The sequence below is a fragment of the Pseudorca crassidens genome, chromosome 9 (assembly GCF_039906515.1).
Source record: "Pseudorca crassidens isolate mPseCra1 chromosome 9, mPseCra1.hap1, whole genome shotgun sequence".
NCBI classification, from domain to species: domain Eukaryota; kingdom Metazoa; phylum Chordata; class Mammalia; order Artiodactyla; family Delphinidae; genus Pseudorca; species Pseudorca crassidens.
In genome coordinates, this window is record NC_090304.1 from 94,543,683 (window position 1) to 94,570,173 (window position 26,491).

The 26,491-nt window shown below is 54.2% G+C and overlaps 1 protein-coding gene across 2 annotated transcripts; it reads left to right on the forward strand.

The window, feature by feature from the left end:
* The first annotated feature begins 7,886 nt into the window (after positions 1–7,886).
* Positions 7,887–24,874, forward strand: SIDT2 (SID1 transmembrane family member 2). Of its 2 annotated transcripts, XM_067751120.1 has the most exons (27): positions 7,887–8,634; positions 10,272–10,393; positions 10,706–10,870; positions 10,959–11,004; positions 11,420–11,521; positions 11,630–11,713; positions 12,528–12,627; positions 12,825–12,890; positions 13,821–13,914; positions 14,262–14,314; positions 14,670–14,681; positions 15,356–15,427; positions 15,574–15,654; positions 16,717–16,835; positions 17,136–17,209; positions 17,317–17,383; positions 17,938–18,011; positions 18,156–18,279; positions 19,115–19,232; positions 19,721–19,857; positions 20,059–20,167; positions 20,400–20,476; positions 20,651–20,697; positions 20,959–21,064; positions 21,695–21,805; positions 23,218–23,331; positions 23,405–24,874. In XM_067751120.1, exons 1-27 carry the CDS (start codon positions 8,452–8,454, stop codon positions 23,465–23,467), a joined length of 2,520 nt encoding a protein of 839 aa, XP_067607221.1. In that variant the 5' UTR covers positions 7,887–8,451; the 3' UTR covers positions 23,468–24,874. The 2 variants fall into 2 exon arrangements, with proteins under 2 accessions (XP_067607221.1, XP_067607222.1); XM_067751121.1 differs by lacking the exon at positions 14,670–14,681.
* The last annotated feature ends 1,617 nt before the right edge of the window (positions 24,875–26,491 follow it).

A 26,491-nucleotide genomic window follows, 5' to 3' on the forward strand; every position in this document is an offset into this window, starting at 1 on the left:
AGTCATTAAATTGACCTCTTGACCCTTTTTCCTAATTTCAAATCTTTAGAATTTTATTCACGTTAATTGTCCCAATTTCTATAGTTTCTCCATTCCTCATGCTAATAATCACCAGTTCTTCTTTTTTACATTTTGGAATATTTCTTTCTACTGTTAACCGCCAGCTTGAACTTAAGTGCCTCAAATTAACTGGAGTATTCTGAGTTCCTGTGTCATCTAGGGAGAAAAGCTTCAGGATAACATTTCCCATATATTAACCACCTAAGCAATTTAGGTAGGTGCATTTCCACTTTACTGTTGGCTGGGAGGCCTGGAGAAGTTTGCTGTCTTGTCAAAGATGAGTCATGTAATATAAATGGTTGAGCTGGGATTTGAACCCAGCTTTACCTGACTTCGAAGTCCTTGCTCTTAACCACTACTCATTCAAACTGGGGTGTCTTTTTAGCTCTAGATTGTGATTCACTGAGTTCATTGCAGATACATCCCTAGTTTCTTTTCAGTTGAAAGTCCTGGGAATGAAGTCACAGTCTTCTCACCTGGACCAAAGGCAACAGCTTCCTTCAGTCTCTGCAATCAATATACTCCCTTTCGAGTCCATCCTCCACGTGGCCATGGAATTATTAGAATTTATTTAAAGTGCATTATCTGGCCATCTTGTTTCCCACTTTAAAACCAGCAGTAGAATTTAAATTGTGTTTATAGAGAGAGCCAAGAATTTTTGGTGGTACGCGTGAAGGGGTTCAAAGACTGGCAACTGTATTAGCATGTCAGGAAGTTCAGATTGACAGGAGGATACTTGGGTAAGTGAAATAAGATTTTAAAGTCTAAAACAGGAAAGTGTAAGTACAGTCAGTAATAAATGGAAGAATGGTTAAAATAGGAGTTGTCAGCTTCCATATGCTGAGGGGTGGTGGTGGGGGCCACAAGTGCAGATGGAAATACTGAATGAGGGTTCATGTCAGACCTTCAGAAAACACAGCTGCCTCCCTTGAAGTCCACTCCATACATGAGTCCAGACAGTTCTGCAGGTGGGTTTCTGTGGATGTGTGCTGTGGACTACCTCATCTGACCTGGGTGAATGGCCTCAGTCTCAGTATAACAATGTGGCTGCTAGTGACAATGTGGACACAGTTCTCCTTTATCACCTTCGCCTCCCCAAGCTAACACATCTGCCCCAAGGACAACCTCTTTAGAGCTGTGTGACCAGAACAAGGGTCACTTACCTGGCCCACTAGGGCCTATCCAGATGACTAACTCCACCAACCACGCCAGCAATGATTACAGCAGATTGATATGCCAATAAAATGTTCCTAAGCAGCTAAAAGTGTCTGTGGTTTTTGCGACATTCGCTTTATCACTTCTCACCATGGTGAGGCTATTGGATTAAAATGATTTACTCCTATAAAAGGATAAAATTTGGAGATAACTGAGGGATTTTTGTTTTTCTACTTGCCTCCCCCTGCCCGCCCTCCCCATCTAATCACACCAAGTTCCTCTCCACCCACCCCCCCAGAGGCATTGCCTTGTGAGCTGGTCACAGGTTCCCCTTAAATCACAGGACAGCAGTGAAAGCAGCCTGGGGCCTGAGGCTTTGCTGATTGTTTCCAAACTGCTGTGTGAACCTCTTCAGTGGCCCAGAAGTGGAAGAGAGGGTAGTGTGGTGGAAGGGGAAGCTCCCTCACCAGCATCTACTTGGGGAAAGAACCAGCAGGAGAATCTATCCCCGTTCTTCTCCAGCCAAGGCAGGAGTGAAACCTTAGCTACATACTTTTACGTAGCCACAAAGCAAAGAACTTAATTGTTTTGCTAAACACATAGTCTTTCTTGGGCCTGATTTTATGCTATGCCTCTTGCCTCTTGCTTATTTGCTGGCTTATTTTATCTTAACAAATCACATCAAAAATATGTATCAAAAAAACAAATTTTACACACTGATAGAGCTTTGACAGCACCCCTGTAAAAATTAATGACACATCAGTGTACTGCAGCATGCTCTTTGATAACCACTGATAGTCCAAGCTATTAAATATAACATCCAATGTGCTCCATGGCCTGGCCCTCTTCAGTTCGTTTATATCCTCCCACCTCTTACTTTGAACTTCATGCCAATAGCATTGAACTCTGAGTCTCTGCCTTTGCCCCAAGTTGAGACCCTCTGGAATATGCTCCTGCCCCTTTGCCAAGCTAGCTTCTACTCATCTGTTAAGAATCCTTCAGAGAGTCCTGGAATGTTTTCTGATTTCTCCTATTTTCAGCTCACATCTGTACTAGGTCTCTCATCTTTGAATTCCCATAATACCCTGTGTAAATCTTTTACCATTGCACTTAATCACTTTTCTACACTGCTAGATATGAATTCCTTAAGAACAGAGAATGTGTTTTAAGTATCTCTGTGTTCCCAGCACCTAGCTTAGTGACTAGTACACACTAGGCACTGAATAAATGAATGAATGAATGAATGGATAGGAGATCGAGTAATTTCTTCATGATCATCTAGCCAGTAACGGTCAGAATTGAAACCGGAATACAAATCATTTGACTTCAATTTCTGTCCTTTCAATGGTATTATGCTGCTGCTTGTAAGAAACAGTAGACATTATTCCAGCTAGTGATAAATTTACCTAAGAACAGTGAAAACCAGAAAGATGCAGTATATACGTATTACAAAAATTATTGAGACATTTTCTGGAATTGTTTGATTAGAACTAGATGGAATTATGAAAGATACATGCACTCCAATATTCATAGCAACATTATCTTCAGTTGCCAAGACATGGAAGCAACCTAAGTGTCCATCAACAGATGAATGGATAAAGAAGATGTGGTATTATATACACAATGAGATACTACTCAGCCATAAAAAAGAATGAAATTTCACAATTTTCAGCAACATGGATGGACATGGAGGGTATTACGCTAAGTGAAATAAATCAGACAGAGAAAGACAAATACTGTAGGATATAACTTGTATGTAGAATTTAAAAAATACAACAAACTAGTGAATATAATAAAAAATAAGCAGACTCACAGATACAGAGAACAAACTAGAGGTTACCAGTGGGGAGAAGGAAGGGGGGAGGGGCAAGATAGCAGTAGGGGATAAAGAGGTACAAACTATTATGTGTTAAATAAGCTACAAGGATATATTGTACAACATGGGGAATATAGCCAATATTTTATAATAACTATAAGGAGTATAACCTTTAAAAATTGTGAATCACTATATTGTACACCTGTAACTTATATAATATTGTACATCAATATAATACAAGTATACTTCAATAAAAAATAAAAAAGAACTAGATGGAATTAATAAAGATGGTTTTTATAGGAAAAGTGAAGTTAGAAGAAAAAGCTAGACTGGTTCAGAGGGACAAAAATATCGTGAATGAGGAAATCACCTTTGTGAAGACTCTAGGAACCAATGAAATAACAGAAGCAGCTATAGGATGTAGCCTGTGTCCGAGCCAAAGTGTAAAGAGAGGGGACCTGTTCTGATAAGAACAACTTGGAATAAGGACTGGGTAGCTGTATGTGATCTTTAGATACAGTCAGAGAGGAGTAAAAGGTTCTTCAGTTGCATCTTCTGATTTCTTAGCCAGAGACCCAAGGTTTCTTGAAATAGGAGGATGGCTGGCTCAGTTTTATCAGTGATCTTTGGAGACACGGATTTGAGTTGATCAATTATTCATCTGCTTGTTTTCAGCAACCTGATGACCAGCCTCATTTCCTGGAAAGCCCTGATGTTGGTTCCATCACACGGCCACAGGGAACCGGATGCCTGAACGCACTGTGCACATTTCCCCTTCTGAATGGTGAAAACGAAGGTTTAGGAAATGCAGAGTGGCTGATCTGTCTCTGGCAGAAAGTCCTGGCCACTTGGTCAAAGCTCTTCTCCCTTGACTCCCCTTCTACTCTTTAGACAATAGTTCAGGATGATGAATTCAGTCAAGCCCAGCTCCACTGTGTGCGGCATTTAGGAGGACAATGGAGATGAGAGGTGGATCCTGAAGGCTCAGAAACTGCAATTTGCCTAAGATGCACAATACAGGGAATTAAACATAGAACTTTCTATCATCAAAGTCCTTCTTTTTTCCACAACACCATGAAGCTGTGGGATGGGTATGAGACCTTATCCCCAGAATGACAGAGTAAATACTGTACCTTTAACTGATTCCTAATCTGATGTGCACCCCCTTTTCACAGTCTTTGATGGAGAGAAAACAGACATGAGGTCAGCTCTGGGAAAGAACAGAACTTGCATGGTGGGAAGAAGGGCTGTACTCTTGCTTCTGGAGCTGCCTATACCCAGGACAATTGTATTTGATCTCCAAGTAGATACACTGAGCCCTTTTTACCGTCACAGTGAAAACAGGGGACTTCAAGTTCATTTCCTTCAGGGGGGCTGGTTTTGCAACCTTTTTTTCTGGGTTAAAGTTATACCATTAGTTAATTCTAAAGTCTGTTTTGATTCTGCCACCCACCTACAGACACGGCCACTACCTACCACCCAGATTCCTAAATTACTCGATCGGATTCAGCTAATCCATCCTGCTGTTGGTGAGTCCTAAGGTCATTTTAACAATACCCCTGAGCCAGCCGAAGCTTCCTTCCTGTCTTCTTGCTCCAAACTCTGAAAATCCTGTGACACAAAATGGAGCTGGACTCGTGGAAAGCTGTGAACCTTGTCAGCTGCCTGGTGAATGGTCCCATTTCCCAGGTCCTTTCTGCATTCAGGATCAGAAGGATGGCCCACAGGGAAATGAAAGGAAGTCATCCAGCCTTGTGACCCAACACTGCCCCCTTCATCACCAGGGCTGGGGTTGGGCTTTTTATATAACATGGCAGAGAATGCAGTAGCTGGGCCTATGCAGAAGGCCAGGGGGCCTGCCCTCAGGACTTGACATCTCTTTGCACTTAGAAGTCTGGCTTTGAGACCCAGCACTGCCCTTCTTTTTTTTTTTGCCGTACGCGGACCTCTCACTGTTGTGGCCTCTCCCGTTGCGGAGCACAGGCCTCACAGCGGCCATGGCTCACGGGCCCAGCCACTCCGCGGCATGTGGGATCTTCCCGGACCGGGGCACGAACCCATGTCCCCTGCATCAGCAGGCGGACTCTCAACCACTGTGCCACCAGGGAAGCCCTGCCCTTCTTTTACGCTGACTGCTGCAGCCAACAAAAAAAGCCTTCACTCCACTCAGGGCTGCCAAACCTCAGAAAGGGCCTATTCATAACAGGCTTGTGCTGTCTCTCCCTCCGGCCCCCAACCCTCCTACCCACCGTGGGTGGGGCAGCAGGGCTGAGGAAAGTTCTGCAGACCTGAGAAACCCTGGGAAAACACAGGGCTGCTGCCCTCCCACCCTGTCTGAACACTCAAGGTTAAGCCCTTGAGACCTTGAAAAAGGAAAAGATGTTGCCCGGAGAAAGGGAGCAAACAGAAATATTGATCGTCACAGTTGTTTGGCCCCAGATCGGTAGTTCTCAAAATTTATTGTGTATAGCAAACTTCTGGAGTGCTTCCTAAAATGCAGATTCCTGGGTTACAGCTCTAGAGACTGTGATTCAAAAACTGCAAGTAGGGTCTCCATGAGCATTTTAAACAGGCCTAGAGGCACATTTTGCCCCCAAACCTGAGGCAGAGTTGGAATGTTTCTCCCCACCCTCAAGCCCAGCCTGGGATTATTCAGTACAGCCTCAGCACCAACCAGCCTATGGCAGAAATGCTCCGGTCCTCAACTTGTGGTCCCCACAGAACCCGGGAAAGCTCCTGGCACAGACAGGGTAGACCAGTTAAATCACATCAGCCTCAGTGGGGAGCTCAAGCTCAGGGTGGCAGTATTTCTTAGAGATTTACCGGGAGGTTTGTGATGAGGGAAAAAGTGAAGTGCAGTTGGAATGTGGAAATCTACATTGACTCTCCACACTGGGTTGCTGACTGCATGGAGGGCTCATTGAGAAGATACCTCTTGTAATCCTGAGGGTCCTCTGATTCCGATTCAGGTTTGTATAGATATGTGGGATAGAGTACTGGACCAAGGCACAGGGGACTTTAGTGAACTACTCATGAGCTGACCTTTTCTGGGCTTCGCTCTGCCTATCTGTAAAATGAGGGGTTGGCCCAGGAGTCTGCTAAGGTTCTAGAGTTCTCTAGCCCCTGCAGCTTGCTTTTGTTCTTCATCCTCACGTATGAATGCCTGGGCAGGGGCTAGGTCTAATTCTCTCCCTCACTGTTTGCCCAGTATAACTAGAACAGTACCTGGTACATAGTAGGTGCCCATTAAATATTTATTGCAGGAATGAATACATATTTATAACAGGTCATAAGCTAAAATAGTCCTGACTGGAACAATGCGCAGGTAGTGAGGCAGGGGCAGGGACTGAGGCTGCTGGAATCTTGCAAGCAAGAGAACCCTGACAAGTCAATGGCCTAGGTGGCTTCATCAGGGTATCTGACAACTTCAGAGGTGGCCTTTCTTTCCCTTTAAACATATCTAATTTGTCTTAGGTATGTTCTTAGAATTTGTGTACATTGTAGAAAATTTATAAATTTTAAAAATATATTAAATAAACGTAAAGACCATCCAACCAGTGATCTTTCTTTTTTTCTTTCTTTCTTTCCTGAACTTGTCTATACTTTTGGAATTAGAGGAAAATGATATGATACATGTTATTTATTTACATTTATTTTTATTTATTTATTTTTGACTGCATTGGGTCTTCGTTGCTGCGCGCAGGCTTTCTTTAATTGGGGCCAGCGGGAGCTACTCTTTGTTGTGGTGTATGGGCTTCTCACTGTGGTGGCTTTGCTGTATGGCCTCTAGGCGCGGCCTTCAGTAGTCGTGGTGCGTGGCCTCAGTAGTTGTGGTGCAGGGGCTTAGTTGCTCCGCGGCACGTGGGATCTTCCCGGACCCCGTGTCCCCTGCATTGGCAGGCAGATTCTTAACCACTGCGCCACCAGGGAAGCCCGATACATGTTATTTAAAAAGCCACCTGTAATTCAAGGGTAATCATTGCTAAATTTTATGCAGTTTTCAACGTTTTTCTATGCATGTCTATGTATTTGGAAAACATACTGTTTATATAGTGTCATAACCTGAATTCTCTGCTTGCATGTCCCTAAATGTCTTAAGCATCACTTTCAATGGCTTCATGATAATAGTACATTTAAGCACTCCCTCATTATGGACATTTAAGCTGTTTCCTTTAAGCTTTGTATTATAAGGATCACAGTGATAAGGATATTTGCCCACACTTTTTTTTTTATCTGTATTTCTTATTTCCTTAGGATAGCATCCTAGAAGTGGAATTATTTGGTCAAAGAGTGTAAAGCTCTTTAAGCTCATTGAGACGTGGTGCCAAACTATTTTGTAGAAGTTTCTTTCAACGAGCTTTGTAGCTGCCCCAGCAGAGAAGAAGAGAAACAGCCCTTCGAGCTTGAAGGCATCCTTGAAGCTGTGTGGCCGCTGCAGTGGGAGGCGGGAGCGCACAGGGTTTCTCGGGCATTTCTGTCTCGGCTTCCCCTCCACGGGCAGTTTCCTAGTTCTTAGAAATTTTTCTTTTCTTAAGATAATTGGGAGAAAAAAAAACGTCCCAGGGGTGGAGGATGTTAGTGGTAATGGCAGTGGTGGTGGGGGTGAGGGTGACCCTTACGTGTGAAAAAGAGAATTTGTCAACAAGAATCCAACACTTGGAGATCCTTCACGGAAACATCCATCTAATCCAAAGTGAGCTTCCAGAGAAGGTCGGGATAATGAAAGAGGAGCCGGTAACAGGATAGGAGTGGGAGAAGGCCTCCAGCTGGAAAGCGGCGTCCCCTTTAAGACCCAAGCCGAAGCCTGGCCCTTTAAATCTGTGTCAGTTTCCCCTGACGTCAGCGGGCGGGCCGGCAGCCCCGCTGTTTACCGTCCCGCGGCGTTGCTCACTCCCCGGAGTTCTGAGCACCGAAGCCGGCGCCCCAGAAACTCGCCGCGCCGCGCGGCGTCGGGTCGCTACCACCTATCACGCCCCTCACCCTCAGACTCTCCTCCTTTCGCGGCCGACCCCGCCGCCGGCTTCCGCTCCCTTCCGCCCTCCCTCCCTCCCTCCCTCGCTCCCCTTTCCCGGCGTCTCCAGGCTCCCAGCAACTAGCCGCCTCCGGGCTGTCACGGCCCTGGCGGGCGTCCGCCGGGTCTCCCAGCCGTGCTCGGCCCCTCGCGAGCTGGGGCCCCTTCCTGTGGCCCGTACCCCAACCCCTCCCCACCCCCTCCCAGCCGCCCCAACCCCTCCCTGGCCGCTGAGAGCGCGTCTGCGGCTCCAGGGGAGGGACCGTTTCCTAATCTCAGGCCGAGGTTAAAGTTCTGGTCCTGGTGAGATGCTGGAAGCTGCGGCCAGAGCCGCAACCCGCCCTGGAGGTGACCTGTCGCTTATCGTCGCCGCCGCCGCTGCCGCCGCCACTGCCGCCCGGCCGGGGCCATGTTCGCTCTGGGCTTGCCCTTCTTGGCACTCTTGGTGGCCTCGGTCGAGAGCCATCTGGGGGTTCTGGGGCCTAAGAACGTCTCGCAGAAAGACGCCGAGTTTGAGCGCACCTACGTGGATGAAGTCAACAGCGAGCTGGTCAACATCTACACCTTCAACCATACTGTGACCCGCAACCGGGTGAGGGAAGGGGCTGGGCTCGGGGCTGGTGGTGAGTGGGCTAGCGGACCAGGGTTCCGCGATGCTGTCAGTCCCCAAGAACAGCCGCCCCACTGGGTTTCCCAGAACCACGCTGGACCCTCTTGCCAGCCCTTCTTCCTTTGCCAGGGATGTTTGTTCTGAAGCTACCAGTGGACAGTTTCTGAAGTTGCCTCTTTCCCATCTTCTCTTTGATCCCTTCCTTTCTACCAGCTGTAGTCTGAGCAGGACTGGCCTGCTCCCTACCCAGCACCCAGAGTCTGACAGTGCTGTGGGGTCTGGGAGCAAGGAAGCAGGCTTGCTACTGGGCTTGGCCCAGAAAACCCCAGGGGGATGAGACAGGCCCAAACTGAAAGGCTCTGCCTCCAGGGAGTTATAGCTGAGACTCCCCAGGGAAATGAATGCAGGACTTCCCAGGCTGCGTTAACTGCTGGGAACTTCCCAGCCCTCTTCCTTCCCTTGGAAAGACAGCTGGCCTTGTAAGTTGAAGGTGGTGGAGATACAGCCAACCCCAGGTTGGGTGGGAGGGGAGAAGGAGTTTGCCTACCGTGGAGAAGCTTCCTCACCCTGATTTCTCTTTCATTTCTCCCCAGCTGTGAGTTGAACGTGGGCACAGCTAGGTCTGGGAAGCCTAGACCCCAGGCAGGGCTGAGATTTGGAGCACTCTTGCAGCCTGGCTCACGGTCTCCTGCTCAGCTCTCACCAGGACTGGATTTACTAAGAAGTGGTGGAGTTCAGAATGGGAATCTGATTTTTTTTTTTTTTTTTTTTTTCCAGAATGAGGAGGGATTGGGTTTTGATGGCAGGCCAGGATCTGCCTTCAGTGCCTGGTTCTCTGAAGTTTGATCTCATCCAACTTAGAGTCCTTTCTCTTTTTGCCCCCATATGTGGGGTTACCCTGAGAACGGTGGCCTCTATCCGTCTGGGAGGTGCTGCCCTAAGGGCTTGGGTTTCAGCAGCCCAATAACAAGCAATCCCAGGGTTTATTTTATCTTATTTTTTTCTTTAAGCTCCGACTGTCCTATATACTTTCCTCCATAGTGCCAATGGTGGGAGTGTCTCCATTTTATAGAGGGGGATGTTGAGGCTCAGAGATGTGAAGTGACTTTTCCACAGCCCTATCCCTTGGTCAGAGCTAAGGATAGAACTTGGCCTTCTTGGCTTTCAACGATCCCTGTTTCCCCACCTCCCCGTGGCCTCTGGCTGCCAGATGAGTTGTAGAATAGGAACTTGCTGGCTCACAAGGAAGAAGGTTGGGGAGCACTTCTTGCTCTCCCGTGTCCCTGTGTGTGCGCATGTGTGTACATGCACGTGTGTGCAGACGCATGTGTGTGCAGGCATGTGCATCCGTGAACTTTTATAGCAATGGGGTATGCTGGGGCTGCCTGAGGTCTCCATTGTGTTTCCCATCCTCTCCCCTAAGTCCCTCCTGGAGTCTGGGGGCTGCCCTGGCAGATGAAGGGGCATAAGTAGCTCCCCAGCTCCACCTGGATGGGGAAAGCACAAAGCCGTCTGCTTGAGGGAGGGCAGAGCTCACAGTCTCTGGAGCCATGTGTTCCCGTGGCAGAATTAGAGTCACCACGGGCTCGACTGAGGGACATTTCCGTGTCATCTTGCAGACAGAGGGCGTGAGAGTGTCCGTGAATGTCCTGAACAAGCAGAAGGGGGCTCCTTTGCTGTTTGTGGTCCGCCAAAAGGAGGCGGTGGTGTCCTTCCAGGTGCCCCTGATCCTGCGAGGGATGTGAGTAGGACCCGGGGACCAGGGAGGGGGGGGTAGGCCCAGGCCAGGCCTTGCCCAGAGCCTCACTCAGGGCCTTGTCCAGGGCCCCCGACCACCTGGGTGCCCCTCTGTTTCTCCTCCCCATTCCCCGAGCCAGGAGGCTGGTCAACGGCACAAGGGCCCAGCCAGCTGACCTGGAGCTTGTCAGCCTAGTGGAGGTGGGGTAGGGAGGTAGTGGGACCAGAGCGGAGGAATTGGGGCTCTGCTCCCCTGGAGTGGCATGCTGGCTGTCATGGAACCGCAGTCATGTCTCATCTCTGCCTCGGACCATAGGTTTCAGCGCAAGTACCTCTACCAAAAGGTGGAACGAACGCTGTGTCAGCCCCCCACCAAGAATGAGTCCGAGGTCCAGTTCTTCTACGTGGATGTGTCCACCCTGTCACCAGTCAACACCACGTACCAGCTCCGCGTCAGCCGAATGGATGACTTTGTGCTCAGGTCTGCAGGGGAGAGCGAGGGGGCCACGGGACTGGCCTCCTTCACAAGCTCTGGGAGTAACGGTGGGGGGCTCTTCTCTGCCCCACAGGACCGGAGAGCAGTTCAGCTTTAATACCACGGCAGCGCAGCCCCAGGTGAGACCTCCCTGTCAACGGTCCCTCCAGAGGAGAAATGGGGAAGCTTGGACTTGGGGGTGGGAGTGGTCAGCACTCTTTGCCAGGAGTTTCAGGTTGGTTGTACTCTCCGTGGAGGACTCTCTAGAAGCAGGAGTACTTGCCCTAAGGTGGCGGGGGACAGACAGTATAGGAAGTGCAGAGACATGGGGTCTGGCTGCCATCTTTCCTACTTGCCCCTTGGGCACTGTCCTGAGTGCCCAGCTGAGGTTGAGGGGAGTGGTGTATGGGAAATGGACCTGCTTGTGGGCAAGGCCTTTCTTCCCAGAGAGCCTCCACTGCCCAACCCTGGGAGGATTCACACTCTTCCCTTCTAGAGGGGCAAAGAGAGCATCCTCATGGGATGGGGCTCTCCCCGCCCTCCCTATGCCCTCAGTACTTCAAGTATGAGTTCCCGGAAGGAGTGGACTCAGTCATTGTCAAGGTGACCTCCAACAAGGCCTTCCCCTGCTCAGTCATCTCCATCCAGGATGTCCTGGTAAGTAACCTGCCCTTTTACTCTCCACTAGTGGATAGCAGGGCTGCTGAAGAGAGGGGACAGGGCCCAGGACCCTGCCCATCTGTCTGTCCCCTCCTCCCTCTGTAGTGCCCTGTCTATGACCTAGACAACAACGTAGCCTTCATTGGCATGTACCAGACTATGACCAAGAAGGCAGCCATCACCGTGCAGGTAGGAAATGGGCGTGGCCCACTGGGGGGTGTGGCCAGGTGGTTAGCTTTCCTAACCCTCTCTTCTTTTCCCCTGCCCCATTCCTACCCTACCCACAGGACTGAGTCTTGGCCGTCCAGTCCCTGAGACTTTGGGTCCCCTGATACATGCAAGCATTGAATCACAATCCCAGTTGCCTTTGGGGACAGGAAAGAGCAGAGTACCCTTTATGGCTGCTCTGTACACGTCATTCACCACAGCTGGGAGAGGAAAGGGCCCTGGCTGGTGTTGAGGGCTGCCTTGGCAAAGGCTAAAACCTGTGCTGGGGGCAGGGAGGGAGAGGCATGTGTTCAGCTCACGATATCTAGTTGTGCAGCTGACGGAGGCAGCATGGCCCCTCCACTTTTTCTCCTGACTGATGCCCAGGCTATAATAGGGCACCCATGTGTTCCATGATGATGGGGCATACCCTCATTTGCTCACCTGGCAGTAGTGTTAGTGCAGGGTATGGGCTCTGGAGTCAGACGATCCTGGCTCTACCACTTACTGGCAGTGTGACCCTAAGCTAACGTCCAACAGGGATAATGATAGTACTCACTCATAAGGATCTTTGTGAGGATTCAATAAAATAATATATGAGCAAAGAGTTTAGCATAGTGTCTGGCCTGACACTATGTATTCAGGCCAGACAGGGTTAGGTATTCAGAAAAGGATGGTGATGGCGATGACAAATGATGACGGTGCTGTGATGATGGCAGTCATCTTCGTCATCACTGTCCTCACCATCCTCCTCATCGTCACCATCATCGCCATTATCACCGTCCTCATCCTGCAGCGCAAAGACTTCCCCAGCAACAGCTTTTACGTGGTAGTGGTGGTGAAAACTGAAGACCAAGCCTGTGGAGGCTCCCTGCCTTTCTACCCCTTTGTAGAAGGTACATTTTGTGCCCTGGGCCTGGCCAGGGGTGGGAGGGCTTGGACACTTCCCGGGAGGTAAAAGAGCCTGTGTGGCTGATTGATGGATCTGATGGGATGTGGGTTTCTGGCTCCAGACTCTCCCAGGCCTGGTCCCACCAACTCTAGCCAAGCTCCAGGCAGGCGCTGGTTTGCCATTTTGCCATTTTACTTCCAGATGAACCGGTCGATCAGGGGCACCGCCAGAAAACCCTGTCAGTGTTGGTCTCTCGAGCAGTCACGTGTGAGTGTGGGTGGCTGAGTGGGGATGGCCTGGCCACTGGCTCTTCTTTCAGGCCTGGGGTAGGGAGTGTTCTCTGAATGGGAAGGGTAAGGAGGACCTACTCGAGCAGGCTGACAGGGTAGGAAGGAGGAGTGGTCTTGGAGGGCTTCATGACAGGGGGTGGGGGGAGGGAGCGGCGGGAGGGTGAGTAATGTGCTTTGGAGCATCCATGAGTAAAGAGATGGAGGGACTGAGATCTAGATCTGTCTCTGCCACTGTGGGCAGTGTAATCTCATTGAGCCTCAGTTTCCCCATCTCTGTAACAGGAGTAATAGAATGTTAGTCTCTATTAGCCTCACTAAGTCGGCTTAGCACAAAATTAGTAGGAAAGTTCCAGGCCCCTTAGTCATGCTCGATAAATGTTTACTGAGTGATTGAATAGAGCCCTTTGTAAACTGGAAAGTATAAGATAAAAATAAAGGATTGTGGCAGAAGGGGAAAGAAGCTGCCTCTCCTGCATGGATTCCTTATTCAGCACATTTGTTTCCAGTCCCTTCTGTGTGCTTGGTGCTGTGCTCTAGCTGTGGTCCTCAGGGTGCCCCTGTCTAGAGCCTGTTGCTATGCAGGGTGCTGAAGGCTGTGAGGAACCCAGGACAGTCACTGTGGGAGGTCAGGGCAGAGAAAGCCTCCTAGAAGACACAGCTCCTCAGCTGTGTTTTGAAGGTTAAGTCAAGGAGGGGTCTTGGAGAAAGAAGTAGGGGAGAAAGTTCTAGCAGAGGGAACTGTGTGAGCAGAGCCAGGAATCATGTCGAGTTTGGCATATTGTTGGCACTGGCTGGGTCATTCCACCCGAGGGGAGACGTGGAGAGAGATGAGCCTGGGCCCTGCGTGCTGTGATGGGCAGGCGTGGAAAGTACTGGTGTATTTTCCTTCCCACTTCCCTGCCCACAGCCGAGGCCTATGTTGGCGGTATGCTCTTTTGCCTGGGCATATTTCTCTCCTTCTACCTGCTTACCGTGCTCCTGGCCTGCTGGGAGAACTGGAGGTAAAGTGGGACCGCTGGGCCCTCCCCTGCTCTGGGGTAGGTCAGGCACGGGGAAATGGCCTGGCAGGATCTGTGTGGCCCTGGATAATCTCCAACCACGAGGCATAGGAATGCAGGTCCCTGTGAGGGTCTGAGGTCCCTGGGCCTCTGCTCTGGAAACCAACCCCTCCCCTCAACCTTCTTCCCAAGCAGGGAGACCCCGCATTGCTTCCCAGCCTGGGAGGACCCCTGGGATCATGGATGGAGGACAGGGTTATGGGGTGGAGAGGGTGGAAGGCAGGCCAGCCCAGCATAGGAGAGATCCTCCGGCTGCCCTTCTGGTTTGTCTCTGGATTCCGTCCCTGCAGGCAGAGGAAGAAGAGCCTTCTGGTGGCCGTGGACCGAGCCTGCCCAGAAAGCGGTACCTCCAGAGGGTCTGGGTTGGTGGGCTGTTTGCTTTGTGGTTTGGTGGGGATAGTGGTGGATGGTTCCCTTGGGGGTTGGAGGAGGAAGGTCCCACTGAGGGCTTCTGGATGTTCAGATAGGGAGTAACACTGTAGGTGGAAATGGGCCTGGGGCAGTGTGCCTGTTGGTCCCTAACGTGCCCGTCTTAAAGACTGTCACTTGATTCATTCAGTGTCTGGGTCTAGGTACGCTGTCTGCCGCTTCAGACAATGCGACTCACCGCCTCTGGGATTATTAACCTTTCGTTCTCTTTCCCCTTCTTCTACCCCTCTCTCTCTATCCTCCCTCCTGCTTGGGACCTTCTCTCTCAGCTTCTCTCCTTGGTAAGCTCCAGGTGCTGTGGGCGGAGGAGCTGGAGTCCAGAGTGGGGAGGGGGAGGGGAAGTAGAGGGGTGTCTGGGTGGGACCCGGGCAGGCCGATGCTGGTCTGTCCTTGCTGCTGGTAACTTAGATGGTCAATTCCTTGACTTTGCTGTCTTTCTAGGGAGGAAAGAGGGGCCTGATAGTTTCCAATGGGGCAGGTGGTGGTGGTGGGATAGGTGTTTGCTGGTATAGGTGCTTATTCTTTGCTGCCGCCATGGCCCCTCTGTGTCTCTCTTTGGATTCTTCCTTCCCCCTTCTCCCTGGCTTGCAGCCTCTCTCTGCTTCCAAGGCTAAGGGGTCCTTGACTTCTTTCTTTCTTTTTCTTTTTTTTTATGACTCATAAATTATAGTTTATTGAATTTTTAGAAACAGAATAATTAAGCATTGCAAATTTGTTTTAACATTTCTGTTGAAAAACCTTTAAAGTGTATACATACATACTTTAATAACCACAATATACTCTATATATTTAATTTTTCATGGTAACAAAGGGCTTTGAATATTAATCAGTATGCTAAATACTAAACTACTATAATATGTGCAAGAGGTTTCCTAGTACATTATTCTCATTTTAGCCTGGTAGCACCCTGCAGGTGAGGAAGGTAATGTAAGGGGTCCCTGACTTCTTGTTGCAGGTCACCCTCGGGTCCTGGCCGATTCCTTCCCTGGCAGCTCCCCGTACGAGGGCTACAACTACGGCTCCTTTGGTACGCGTCCGCACTTGAGCTCATGCTTGCCCACTCGCCGGGTCACCACCTCCAGGGTGGCCTCCTTGGCGCCCCCTGGAGACGGGTCCAGAGTCCCCTGCCCTGAGGTCTCTTCTGCCTGCCTCACCATTTACTATTCCCTACAGAGAATGGTTCCGGCTCCACTGGATCCACCGATGGTCTGGTTGGCAGCGCGGGCCCTGGGGACCTCTCCTACAATTACCAGGGTGAGTGGGCCAGGCGGGGCAGAGCTGTGCGGTGCAGGGCTGGTGCTGGCTGCACGAACCGTGACGGTGGGCAGTTGCCTCTTCTGCCAGACGCTGGAACCAGGGAAGGGCTTGCTGTCTCCCCACCCCTCTCCTCCCTCATCCCTTCCTCCTTGGTCCCACTTCCCCGGTAACTTTCCCTTTCCTTTGAAGGGCACGACCAGTTCAAGCGGCGCCTCCCCTTTGGCCAGATGCGGCAGCTGTGCATTGCCATGGGTAGATGTGGGGAGGGCGAGTGCTGCTCTACCAATCAGCTCCTGCCAGGGCGGTTGACTGGAGCCAGAAGGCTCTAGGACCATAAAGATGCTTGTGCATGGCTTCCCCATCTAATGCCAATAATTGCTAGCTCGTGTGTCTTTTGAGATAGGCAGGCACTGGCCCCTGATGCTGGCAAGCTGGTACCCCAGCCTCCCCCAGGCCAGATATTCTGGTTGGCTGTTGTGTTTTCCAGCACCTCACTCTCTGGCCTTCTGGGGCTCATGGGCCGGGGTGTCATGTCCTGGCCCTGGGGGCCTTTGGTCAGCAAGGTTACAGGAGGAAGCTTCCGAAGGCACAAGTAAAGAACAGGATAAAGGATTAGAGAGGAGGCAGCCTCTCACCCTTGCCTGCACCCCAGGGCCCACTGGGTCTTTACCCAGTGGGGGCCAAGGCAGTGTCTTCTCAGAACCCACACAGCTGGGCATCTTCTAATCAGCGTGACTTCTGCCAAATTCAGTCCTGCTGCTCGTGTTTGGGGCCCGGGGTCTGCTCGGTGTCCTGGCCTGGAAGCCTAGCTCAGTGAGGCGGCAGGGCTGGAGCGGTCCCTGTTTGGTGGCCTCTTCGCAGAGTCCACCCTTGTTGCCCTCAAGGACTTAGGAGCACCCGATACCTCCTCCCCAGGCCTGAGCCCACCTCTAACCCCGCTCTGAGCCCACAGTTTGCCTCTTCCCACTGCCTAGTAATTGTGACAATTGTCCCAGGTGGGTGGGGACAGACCTTGGGTTCTGTGCCCACTAGGTTACCCTTCTCCCCTTTCTGCCCCAGACCATTCCCTTGATCCTGTGGGCACCCGGCCACGACTGGACTCCATGAGCTCCGTGGAGGAGGACGACTATGACACATTGGCCGACATCGATTCAGACAAGAATGTCATTCGCACCAAGGTGTGACCCCACGTGGGTTGGCCCTGGTCACGGGTTCCCAAGGAAGGGAGATTGTGTGTTCAGCCCCAGCGTATCTCGCCACTGGGTGGCATGTTATGAAAGCAAAGGGAAGGAGCTTGCTGGGGTGGCACAGATTCCAGGGGAAATTGACTCGGCTCCCAGCCCTCTGGACCGCCCAGAACTCGGACTGCTGGAATTCTGGCCTGTGGGAGGGAGGCCCCCCCATGTCCTCCTCTAACCTGGGCGAGAGGGGCTTCTCTGGGGCAGTGGGGCAGGGGGCTCACTCCAGCTTCTCCCCAGCAATACCTCTGCGTGGCTGACCTGGCACGCAAGGACAAACGCGTCCTGCGGAAAAAGTACCAGATCTACTTCTGGTGAGTGGGGGAGCAGGCCGGCCTTCCTGTCATTGGCAGGACGGTGCGGTGGGTTCTCGGGTTCTTCCTTGGTGCTGCCACCTCACTGCCGCCCTCCCACTCCTCAGGAACATTGCCACCATTGCTGTCTTCTATGCACTTCCTGTGGTGCAGCTGGTGATCACCTACCAGACGGTGAGTGGGCAGGGGCCGGCTCCCCAGGGCCCAAGCTAAATGCCCTCGAGGAGCTGCCCCATGCTGGGACAATGCCCCAGTGCAGAGCCTTCCAGCCTGCGGCTTTGGAGCCAGCACAGGTCCTAGGTCATGGGTCCTGGGTTCCCATCCCAACTCTGCCTTACCAGCTGGGTGGCCTTAAGCAAGTCACTCAACCTCCCTGAGCCTCAGTCGGTTCATCTGCAAAATGGGGGCAGCATGCCAGCAGTGGTGGCCCCTCCCCCAGGTCATGGGGATTTATGAAACAAAAGTGCTGGGACTTTGTAAGTCTCGGTTTCCCTTCCCTCTTCTCTGTACTGTGGGGCAAGAACCTCCGTCATGGTCATGCCTCAGGGTTTTCAGCCACACCTAGCGAGGGGGGCAGTGACTTTACCAAAAGTGGGGCTTGCTGGTGTCACGTGCGCACACCTGCTGGCCGTGGCGGCACCTCCCATCCGTTGCAGAACGTGACTGGTGGTGGCGCAGGCTGTGGACTGAGGCACTTTAGCAGTGCCCCCTCCCTGCTCGCGCTGCAGGTGGTGAATGTCACAGGGAACCAGGACATCTGCTACTACAACTTCCTCTGCGCCCACCCTCTAGGCAACCTCAGGTGGGGATCCACTTGGGAGGAGGCCCCTTTTCCCGTCGTACGGTGAACCAGGGCAGGGGCAGGGGCTCTGCGAATGCCCGCCTCGGGTGGGGAAGTGGCCAGGGCATGAGGCCGAGGCAACGTGCCCGCTGTTGCCCCTTCCAGCGCTTTCAACAACATCCTCAGCAACCTGGGGTACATCCTGCTGGGGCTGCTCTTCCTGCTGGTCATCCTGCAGCGCGAGATCAACCACAACCGGGCCCTGCTGCGCAACGACCTCTACGCCCTGGTGAGGAGCGCTCGCCTGCCCGCTGAGGCGTCAGGCCCAGACCCTTCCTAGCAGGCAGGGCCCTGCCCAGCCCTACCCAGCCCAGCCCAGCCCAGCCCAGCCCAGCCCAGCCCTGCCCTGCCCTGCCCTGCCCTGCCCAGCCCTGCCCAGCCCAGCCCTGCCCAGCCCTGCCCTGCCCAGCCCTGCCCTGCCCAGCCCAGCCCAGCCCTGCCCAGCCCTGCCCTGCCCAGCCCTGCCCAGCCCTGCCCTGCCCAGCCCAGCCCTGCCCAGCCCTGCCCAGCCCTGCCCAGCCCTGCCCAGCCCAGCCCTGCCCTGCCCTGCCCTGCCCAGCCAAGCCCTGCCCAGCCCTGCCCTGCCCTGCCCAGCCCAGCCCAGCCCAGCCCTGCCCAGCCCTGCCCAGCCCTGCCCTGCCCAGCCCAGCCCTGCCCTGCCCAGCCCTGCCCTGCCCTGCCCAGCCCTGCCCAGCCCAGCCCAGCCCTGCCCAGCCCAGCCCAGCCCTGCCCAGCCCTGCCCTGCCCAGCCCTGCCCAGCCCTGCCCAGCCCAGCCCAGCCCTGCCCTGCCCTGCCCAGCCCAGCCCTGCCCAGCCCTGCCCTGCCCTGCCCAGCCCTGCCCTGCCCAGCCCAGCCCAGCCTGGCCCTGCCCAGCCCTGCCCTGCCCAGCCCTGTCCAGTCTTATCCTGCCCAGCTTTGTTGTGCCCAGCCTGGCCCTGCCCTTGCTAAATACCCACTCTACCCCCCATCCCACTCCTTTCTCATGATCTCCCTCTTTAGGGCCCCTTCCTTCCTCCCTTCCCGCCTTACCTCATCTCTCCCTTCCCTTCTCTCTCCGCAACAGGAATGTGGGATCCCCAAGCACTTTGGCCTCTTCTATGCCATGGGCACGGCCCTGATGATGGAGGGGCTCCTTAGCGCTTGCTATCACGTCTGCCCCAACTATACCAATTTCCAGTTTGGTGAGCGGGGCCTCCCTCTTCCCTGGCTGAACCTCAACAGGAATCTGCCTGAGTCTGCCACCCCCATTCACCCGCAGGGATTGGGATCCCCAAGATACAGCCATGTGGGCGACTCCAGGGCTGGAGGACCTGTGTGAACACGCATCCTAGCTTGTAGAACATAAGCGTCTGGATGCTGTTTCATACATCTGTCAAGCCTTTCCTGTGGAAAGGCACGTGCACGCACTGAGAAAACAAAGATAATTAAGATGCAGTCCCCGACCTCAGAGTGCTCGGACTAAGTTGTCCTTGTCGTCAGGGGAAGTCAGACTGTGGGTGACAGCCAGTGGGGCGGCAGTGGGGCGTGGCAGGGACAGTTAAGGAGCTGCAGTTCAAGCGCCAGCCCGCCACCAGCTTGCTCAGTGGCTGTGACGAGGTGTGGGGACCGGGGTTCCATGCCCGGGCTCCGCAGATGTTTCCGTAGCTCACATCCACGTCCCTCCACCTAGACACGTCATTCATGTACATGATCGCGGGGCTCTGCATGCTGAAGCTGTACCAGAAGCGGCACCCAGACATCAACGCCAGTGCCTACAGCGCCTATGCCTGCTTGGCCATCGTCATTTTCTTCTCTGTGCTGGGCGTGGTGAGGCCCCGGCCTGCTCTGCTCACCTGTAGGAAAGGTGCACACGTGTGCACACACCCCCGTCCACCCCTGCAGGAGAGAGCCCTGCTCCTTCCCTAAAGTGCTCTCCCAGCCTGGTGGGCTTAGAGCCGGCTCTCCCAGAGGAAGGGCGGGCCGGGAGAGCAGCTTTCTCCTCAGCCCTGCCTTTGGTGGCCCCAACAGGTCTTCGGCAAAGGGAACACAGCATTCTGGGTCATCTTCTCGGTCATTCACATCATTGCCACCCTGCTCCTCAGCACACAGCTCTATTACATGGGCCGCTGGAAGCTGGGTGAGCGCTCGCCTGGGGCCTGCTGGGGTTGGTGGCCTCGGGGACCTGGTCTCACGGGAGGCTTTTGGGTTCTGCCCTCTCACAGGGGGCCCAGGGGAGTCACTGGGTATGGAATTCAATGAGGCCTTGGCACAGCTGTGCCCCCGAGAGGCCCTGGGTCCTCTCAGCTGGCACAGACCAGGGGCCGGGACAAAAGGGTGCCCGTGCCTTTCAGCACCTTCCCTTCTTATAGACTCGGGGATCTGCCGTCGCATTCTCCACGTGCTCTACACGGACTGCATCCGGCAGTGCAGCGGGCCCCTCTACGTGGTACCTGCCCAGCTCCCCGGGCCCCTCCTCCTCTATCTCCACTCTTCCTCTTCACTCCACTGGGGGGCACTCGGAGCGCAGCTGAGAGCCCAGGGGCGGGGTGGGGACCCTCTGACGGGGCTCCCTCCACTTCTCTCCCTGTCTCTCAGTTCCCCTGTCTCTGCTTCCCTCCAGGACCGCATGGTGCTGCTGGTTATGGGCAACATTATCAACTGGTCACTGTGAGTCCAGCCATCATCTGTGTAGCCAGGCTGGGTGGGCAGCTCGGCGCTTGGCCAGCCATGGGCTTCTGTGGGGAACATGGACAAATTTGGGCATGAGACATGGGGGCTGGAGAGAGAGGTGTTGGCCCCTGGGGTTCTAGAATCTTCTGTGGGCCTCTGAACCCAGCCCCACATCCTCATAAAACATGGGTTGGTGGGGAGGGAGAGCCCTTTCCTTGCTCCTCCCCTGCTTCACCAGCTCTTCCTCCCTCTTGCCAGGGCTGCCTATGGGCTCATCATGCGTCCCAATGATTTTGCCTCCTACCTGTTGGCCATCGGCATCTGCAACCTGCTTCTTTACTTTGCCTTCTACATCATTATGAAGGTGAGCGGGGCTGGCTGAGCCTCTCAGCCAGCGGCTCTGCCTTGTGGGGAGGGAGATGGGCACAGCCTCCCTGGGGCAGCACCAAGAGGGAGTGAGAATTTTTCTGTCCATCCCTCCAGGCTACTGACTCTTGAGGAGGGGAGAGGCTAGTCTCTTGCACGTACTCCCCGGGAGCCAGCTATATCCTCAGACCCGTTTCCTGAGCCCCTTCTGTATTCTAAGTATGGCCCGTAGAACTGGTAGCACTTGAGGCCACAGCTGGCAAGAGCCCCGTTCTGTGGAGAAGGGGTTGAGGAGGTGGGGCTTGCTGAGTCTGTGTTGGGCTTGGGCCTCCGAGGGCTAGGTGCTTCCCAAGGGCCCCTCGTGCCATCCGCCGTGAGAGGAGCCCCTAGGCCGTACACCCCCCAGCACAGGGTTCTGGGCACATGGATGGAGGCCCAGCCAGGGTGGGCCTCAGGGGTGAGGACACCAGGCTGCTAGTGTGGGGACCAGTTGAGCTGTGTAGGGTGATGGGATGGATCCAGGAAGGCTTCCTAAAGCATCCATCCTGAAAGCCTGGGACGGCGCTTCCAGGGCAGGCCAGGAAGTGGCGCAGGGCCCTCAGGCTGCTCTTCCCCATCTTCCCCCCAGCTCCGGAGCGGGGAGAGGATCAAGCTCATTCCCCTGCTCTGCATCATCTGCACCTCGGTGGTCTGGGGCTTTGCACTCTTCTTCTTCTTCCAGGGGCTCAGCACCTGGCAGGTGAGTGGTCCTCCTGCCAAGAGGCTACGGGAGTCGCCCACAGGCTCATCGTGAGCCCACAAACAGCCAGTTCTCTTTTCAAAAATTGTTTGTGAGCATCGCCCGTGCTTTTCACAGCTGCTTTCTCATTTCGTCCTCCTACCGTTCACCATGCCAGTGTGGAAGTATCCCCATTTTACTTATGAGGCAGTGGAGGCTCAGACAGACTCAGTGACCTGCCCAAGGTCACACAACCAGTGGTGGCACAGCTGGGGTTTGAAGCCAGAGGTGTCAGGCTCTTCCCTCTGCCTCGTAGGGCACCTGCTGTGATCAGAACGACGTCTGGCAGCGTCTCTGCCTTTGAAGCACTTACAATCTAGTTCCAGAAAGAGAGAGACTGTCAGTTCCTGGCTTTTCTTTACAATATAGTACAATGAAGGGTAATAGACTAGACAGGTAGGGGATGTGTAGGAGGGCAGAGGACAGAAAGGCTTCTGTGAGTTAGGAGGTCCAGGAAAGCTGCTTAGAGGAGGCAGGGCTTGCTCTTGGCCTTTAGAGACCCTGGCTGATGGGGAAGGGCCCTGTGGCCCAGAGGTGCCGTGACTTGAGTAACGAGGCAGAGGCAGCTTAGGGGTCAGTGACTGCATTCGCTTGGGAGCCGGGTAAAGACCGTGAGCTCCTTGAGGGCGCTGCGGAGCTTTCTTGGTCATCTCTGTGGTCTCAGCATATGGCACGGACGGCCCCCAGACACAGAGTGAGGTCCAGCCAGTGTTTGCTGGACGGAGGTTGGGGAGATAATGGCGGACCTCGAGGGCCTCGGGTCATGGCCCACAGGTCCTGGCTACTATCACCCTCGGGCGGGGCCGTGTGAGCTGACAATAGTGCTTTGGAGAGAAAGTGAGCCGGGAGGAGCCCTGGAGGACTGATTGGAGCCGGGGGCGGAGTCCAAGGCAGGGAACGGAGTTAGGAGGCTTTGGTGGCCTTCTAGTCCTTCAAGGGAATCATGACCAGTGCTCTCAGGGAGCAGTCTGCAACTAAAGGCCAATTCTTAGGTGTGGGAGATGAGGGCAAGGGGTGAGCCTGAAAAAGGGTGCTCTCCACGGGCTTCCCTGGTGGCGCAGTGGTTGGGAGTCCGCCTGCCGATGCAGGGGACACGGGTTCATGCCCCGGTCCGGGAGGATCCTACATGCCGCGGAGCGGCTGGGCCTGTGATCCATGGCCGCTGAGCTTGTCCGGAGCCTGTGCTCCGCAACGGGAGATGCCACGACAGTGAGAGGCCCGCGTACCACAAAAAAAAAAAAAAAAAAGGTGCTCTCCAGCCTAGGGCTGGGGCTGGGAACTGGGAACAGAGAGTGCCTGGAGGGGATGGGAGCTGGTCTGGCCCAGCCTCCCCTGGGCGGTGTCAGCAGGCAGCTCTCCCTGTTCCACCCCAGAAAACCCCTGCAGAGTCCCGGGAGCACAACCGGGACTGCATCCTCCTCGACTTCTTTGATGACCACGACATCTGGCACTTCCTCTCCTCCATCGCCATGTTTGGGTCATTCCTGGTATGTCGGGGAGGTTGGAGAGGAGGCGGAGGTGGCCTCCTTTCCTGGGCTTGACTCCGCATCCGCCCTCCAGGTGTTGCTGACACTGGACGACGACCTGGACACAGTGCAGCGGGACAAGATCTACGTCTTCTAGTGGGAGCCGGGCCCTTGCTTCTCTCACTGGGCCCTTAGCTCCTCTGCCGCACTGCCCAGAGCCTCCGTAGTGCCAGGGGCGTGAGTCCCAGCCCTGCTGCCCAGTGCCAGGTGGCTGTGGGACAGCGAGGTCCAGCCCAGGCTTGGCCCAGGACAGTCACAGGGTGGCCTTGCGCCTTGTTCCTGCCCTCTGCCGGGGAGGAGGCCTGCCCCCCTGAAACCCTGGATGTTGGCCAAATTGCTGTTTTCTTCTCAGTGTTGGGGCCCTCCGCAGGTCCCCGTCCGTCAGCTCTCTGTTTGTCATCTGCAGAAGAAAGGAGGGAAGTGTTGCCTGCCCATCTCATGCCTTGCATTCTGCCCATCCTTCCCCTCCCCCCTGGCCTGGGACCCAAAGCCCTTTCTTCTTCCCCGAGCTTCCACTCCAGGGCCCTGGTCTGGGGCCTGATTCTCTGTCCTGCACCAGGGTTCTCTCCACTACTCCTGGGTCTGCATCTGGCTGCCATCACTGCCCACTCAGCTCAGCCAGGATGGATGGGGCTGTCGGATTTTGGGGACCGGCCAGCTGGTGCTGGGCTTTTGGTGCTAAGGCCTGTGAGGGGTCCCAGGCAGTGCTGCCTCCTACCTCTGACCTGTGCTCAGGGCTGGCTCTTTAGCAACGAGCGTCAGCCCACATTGTCAGAACCACCTTTGATCGAAGGACTGAATTCAGAGGTCACTTTCGTATCCCGTCAGCTCCCAGACTGATGTTGGCACCAGGATTGGAGGGAAAAAGCAACTCACTTTCCTTCCCTTCCTTTTTCTTTCCAGGCCCTTAGTCCTGCCAAGCCCCAGTTGGGGGCCTTTCAGTGCCATTGACACTGCCCGAGAATGTCCAGAGGCGAAGGAGGGGAGATACAAAGAGCCCAGCCCGGCCCACCGCCTCCACGGCCACGGGAGCCCCAGTGCCTATCTTAGAAAGGGGCTCAGGGAAGGGACATGACATTCCCCTCTATGTCCCTGGTCCAGCCTCACTCTAGGACCCAGGGCTGGCTTCTAAGTTTCCGTCCAGTCTTCAGCCAAGTTCTGTGTCAGTCGCACACATGCACACATATGAAATCTTGGAGTTTACACTGAGTTGCCCCAGCTCCGGTTCCCCTGGCTGCTCTGCGCCTTGGATCCTCTTCGCCCTACCTGGTCTGTTCTAGATGCCAAGGTCGGGGGAGGTCAGGTCGGGCCTCTGCCTTGGGGATGGGAATGTGTTTTATTCTCCTCAGCTTGTTTTTATAGCTCTCCTTTGGGCTGGGGAGAGGAGGAGGGAGGGTCTGGATCTTTTTTCAGAGCTCCGTTTAATGTCTTTCCATGCTATGGTTGCATTTCTGTTTTCTATGAATGAGTCTGCATTCAATTAAAGGAACAACCAGATGCAGTTCTTGGGCCCATCTTTGCTCCCTCTTTCTGGGTGAAGATGTTGAGAATGATGGGTGGGGCAGGGCGCCCCCATTTCCCAGGTCTTCTGGTCTACCTTTCTCTTCCAAGCCCCAGTCCCATCGGGAATAGCAGTCCCTCGATGCCCTCACGTTTTTTTTTCTCTCCTTTGAGCAACGGCATCAATTCAGTCACCATTTACCAGGGGCCTGCTCCATGCCAGGTGCCATGAGGGTGGAGAGGATAGCGTAGTGAAAAAGCCTTAGCTGTGCCATCTCACCTCCGAGAGTCTCCCCTTACCTGGCAAATGGCAGCAGCCTCTGCCCACCTGGTCCCCACCCACCAGTCAGACGAGCTTCACTTCTGATCTGAGCCTCTCCCAGCTCGGCGGGCTGCAGGCCGCAGGCACAGGCAGTACTCCCTGACCTGCTTTAATGGACAGGTGGTACTCTGGAAACACCAGATGGTGATGGATGGTGGGAGAGTGGGCATGTGGATGACATGCAGGCTCCAAGAGGAAGGAGATTTGAAATGACCCTGGAAGGTTGATTTAGATTTCCGCAGGCTAAGGAGGACAAGATGGGGAGCGAGTGGGGGTGGGAGCGGGCGGGGAGCGGGGAAGCTGGTGAATTCAGAACACAACCGGAGGTCTGGGATCCTCTCTAGCCGATCCCCAGCTCCTCTCCGTGCTCTTCCCCGCAGATGCCACTAGGGGGCAATATAGCTCTTCGCGCCACTAGGCTCTGGCGTCGGGAGCTGGCTGTGGTGGGCAGACCCTCCCTAGACTGCCTGGCCCGGCCGTCCCTCTCCTGGTGTTGCTGGGTGTGTGGTGGAGAGTGTTAGCCCCTCCCTGCCAGGCTGCCCTAGGATGGGGTGGTGCCACAGCAGGCAGGCCAGAGACCCCACTGGGGGCCTCTCACCTTTCTTCACTTCCTATCCGTTCCCGGTACCCCACCACCACCCCCGAAGCAAGATTTGAGCAGGTCTCCTTCCTGGGTGATGGGGTCCAGTCTGTTTTCCAGGGTAGGTAGGAACTGTTTAAAAGGGAGGAAGGGATGACAGCAGCCTCTGAACCTCCTACCCCAGTGTTGGTGTCTCAGGCCCTAGAGACCCCCTGGATGGGGCCAGGGTCAACTGAGCTGTTGAGGAACCCTCAAATCCCACCCCCAGCTAAAGCGTGGAACTCAAGACCCACCCCAACTGTAAACTTAACCTGAGCAGGGGGCGGGGTGGTCGGCAGGGATGCCCAGGTTCTGCCACTCAAGACTTACCACGTGACCTTGGGTAAGATGCACTCCGAGCCCTTGTTTCCTCATTTGTAAAATGGGATAGTAATTTCGCTGTCACGATGCAGCTGTGAGTATGAAACGAGCGGATGTGCAAAGTGCCCGGTATGTAGCCCGTCCTCAGTAAAGGTGAGTTCCTATCTCCCACTGGAGCCAAAAGCCCCTGGAGGAGAGCGTGGCTGCTTAGTCCCCCACAAACCTCAGGGAGGGGGGCCCCTAGCCTCTTTCCTCTTTCCCTGGACGGCCCCCTCTTGAATTTCCCCCTCCCCTCAAACTCGGAGGCAGGAAACAGTGTTGAAGGAGCAGCCGTAAGTCCAGACAGCAGGGAAAGCCTT

What these genes read in the sequence shown, in the direction of transcription:
- SIDT2 (XM_067751120.1), top strand. Translation starts at nt 8,452, where the DNA reads ATGTTCGCTCTGGGCTTGCCCTTCTTGGCACTCTTGGTGGCCTCGGTC. An exon ending in TTTCTACCCCTTTGTAGAAG is followed by an intron (nt 12,628 to 12,824) that starts GTACATTTTGTG and finishes TTTTACTTCCAG; the next exon opens with ATGAACCGGTCGATCAGGGG. An exon ending in AACATTATCAACTGGTCACT is followed by an intron (nt 20,698 to 20,958) that starts GTGAGTCCAGCC and finishes CCCTCTTGCCAG; the next exon opens with GGCTGCCTATGGGCTCATCA.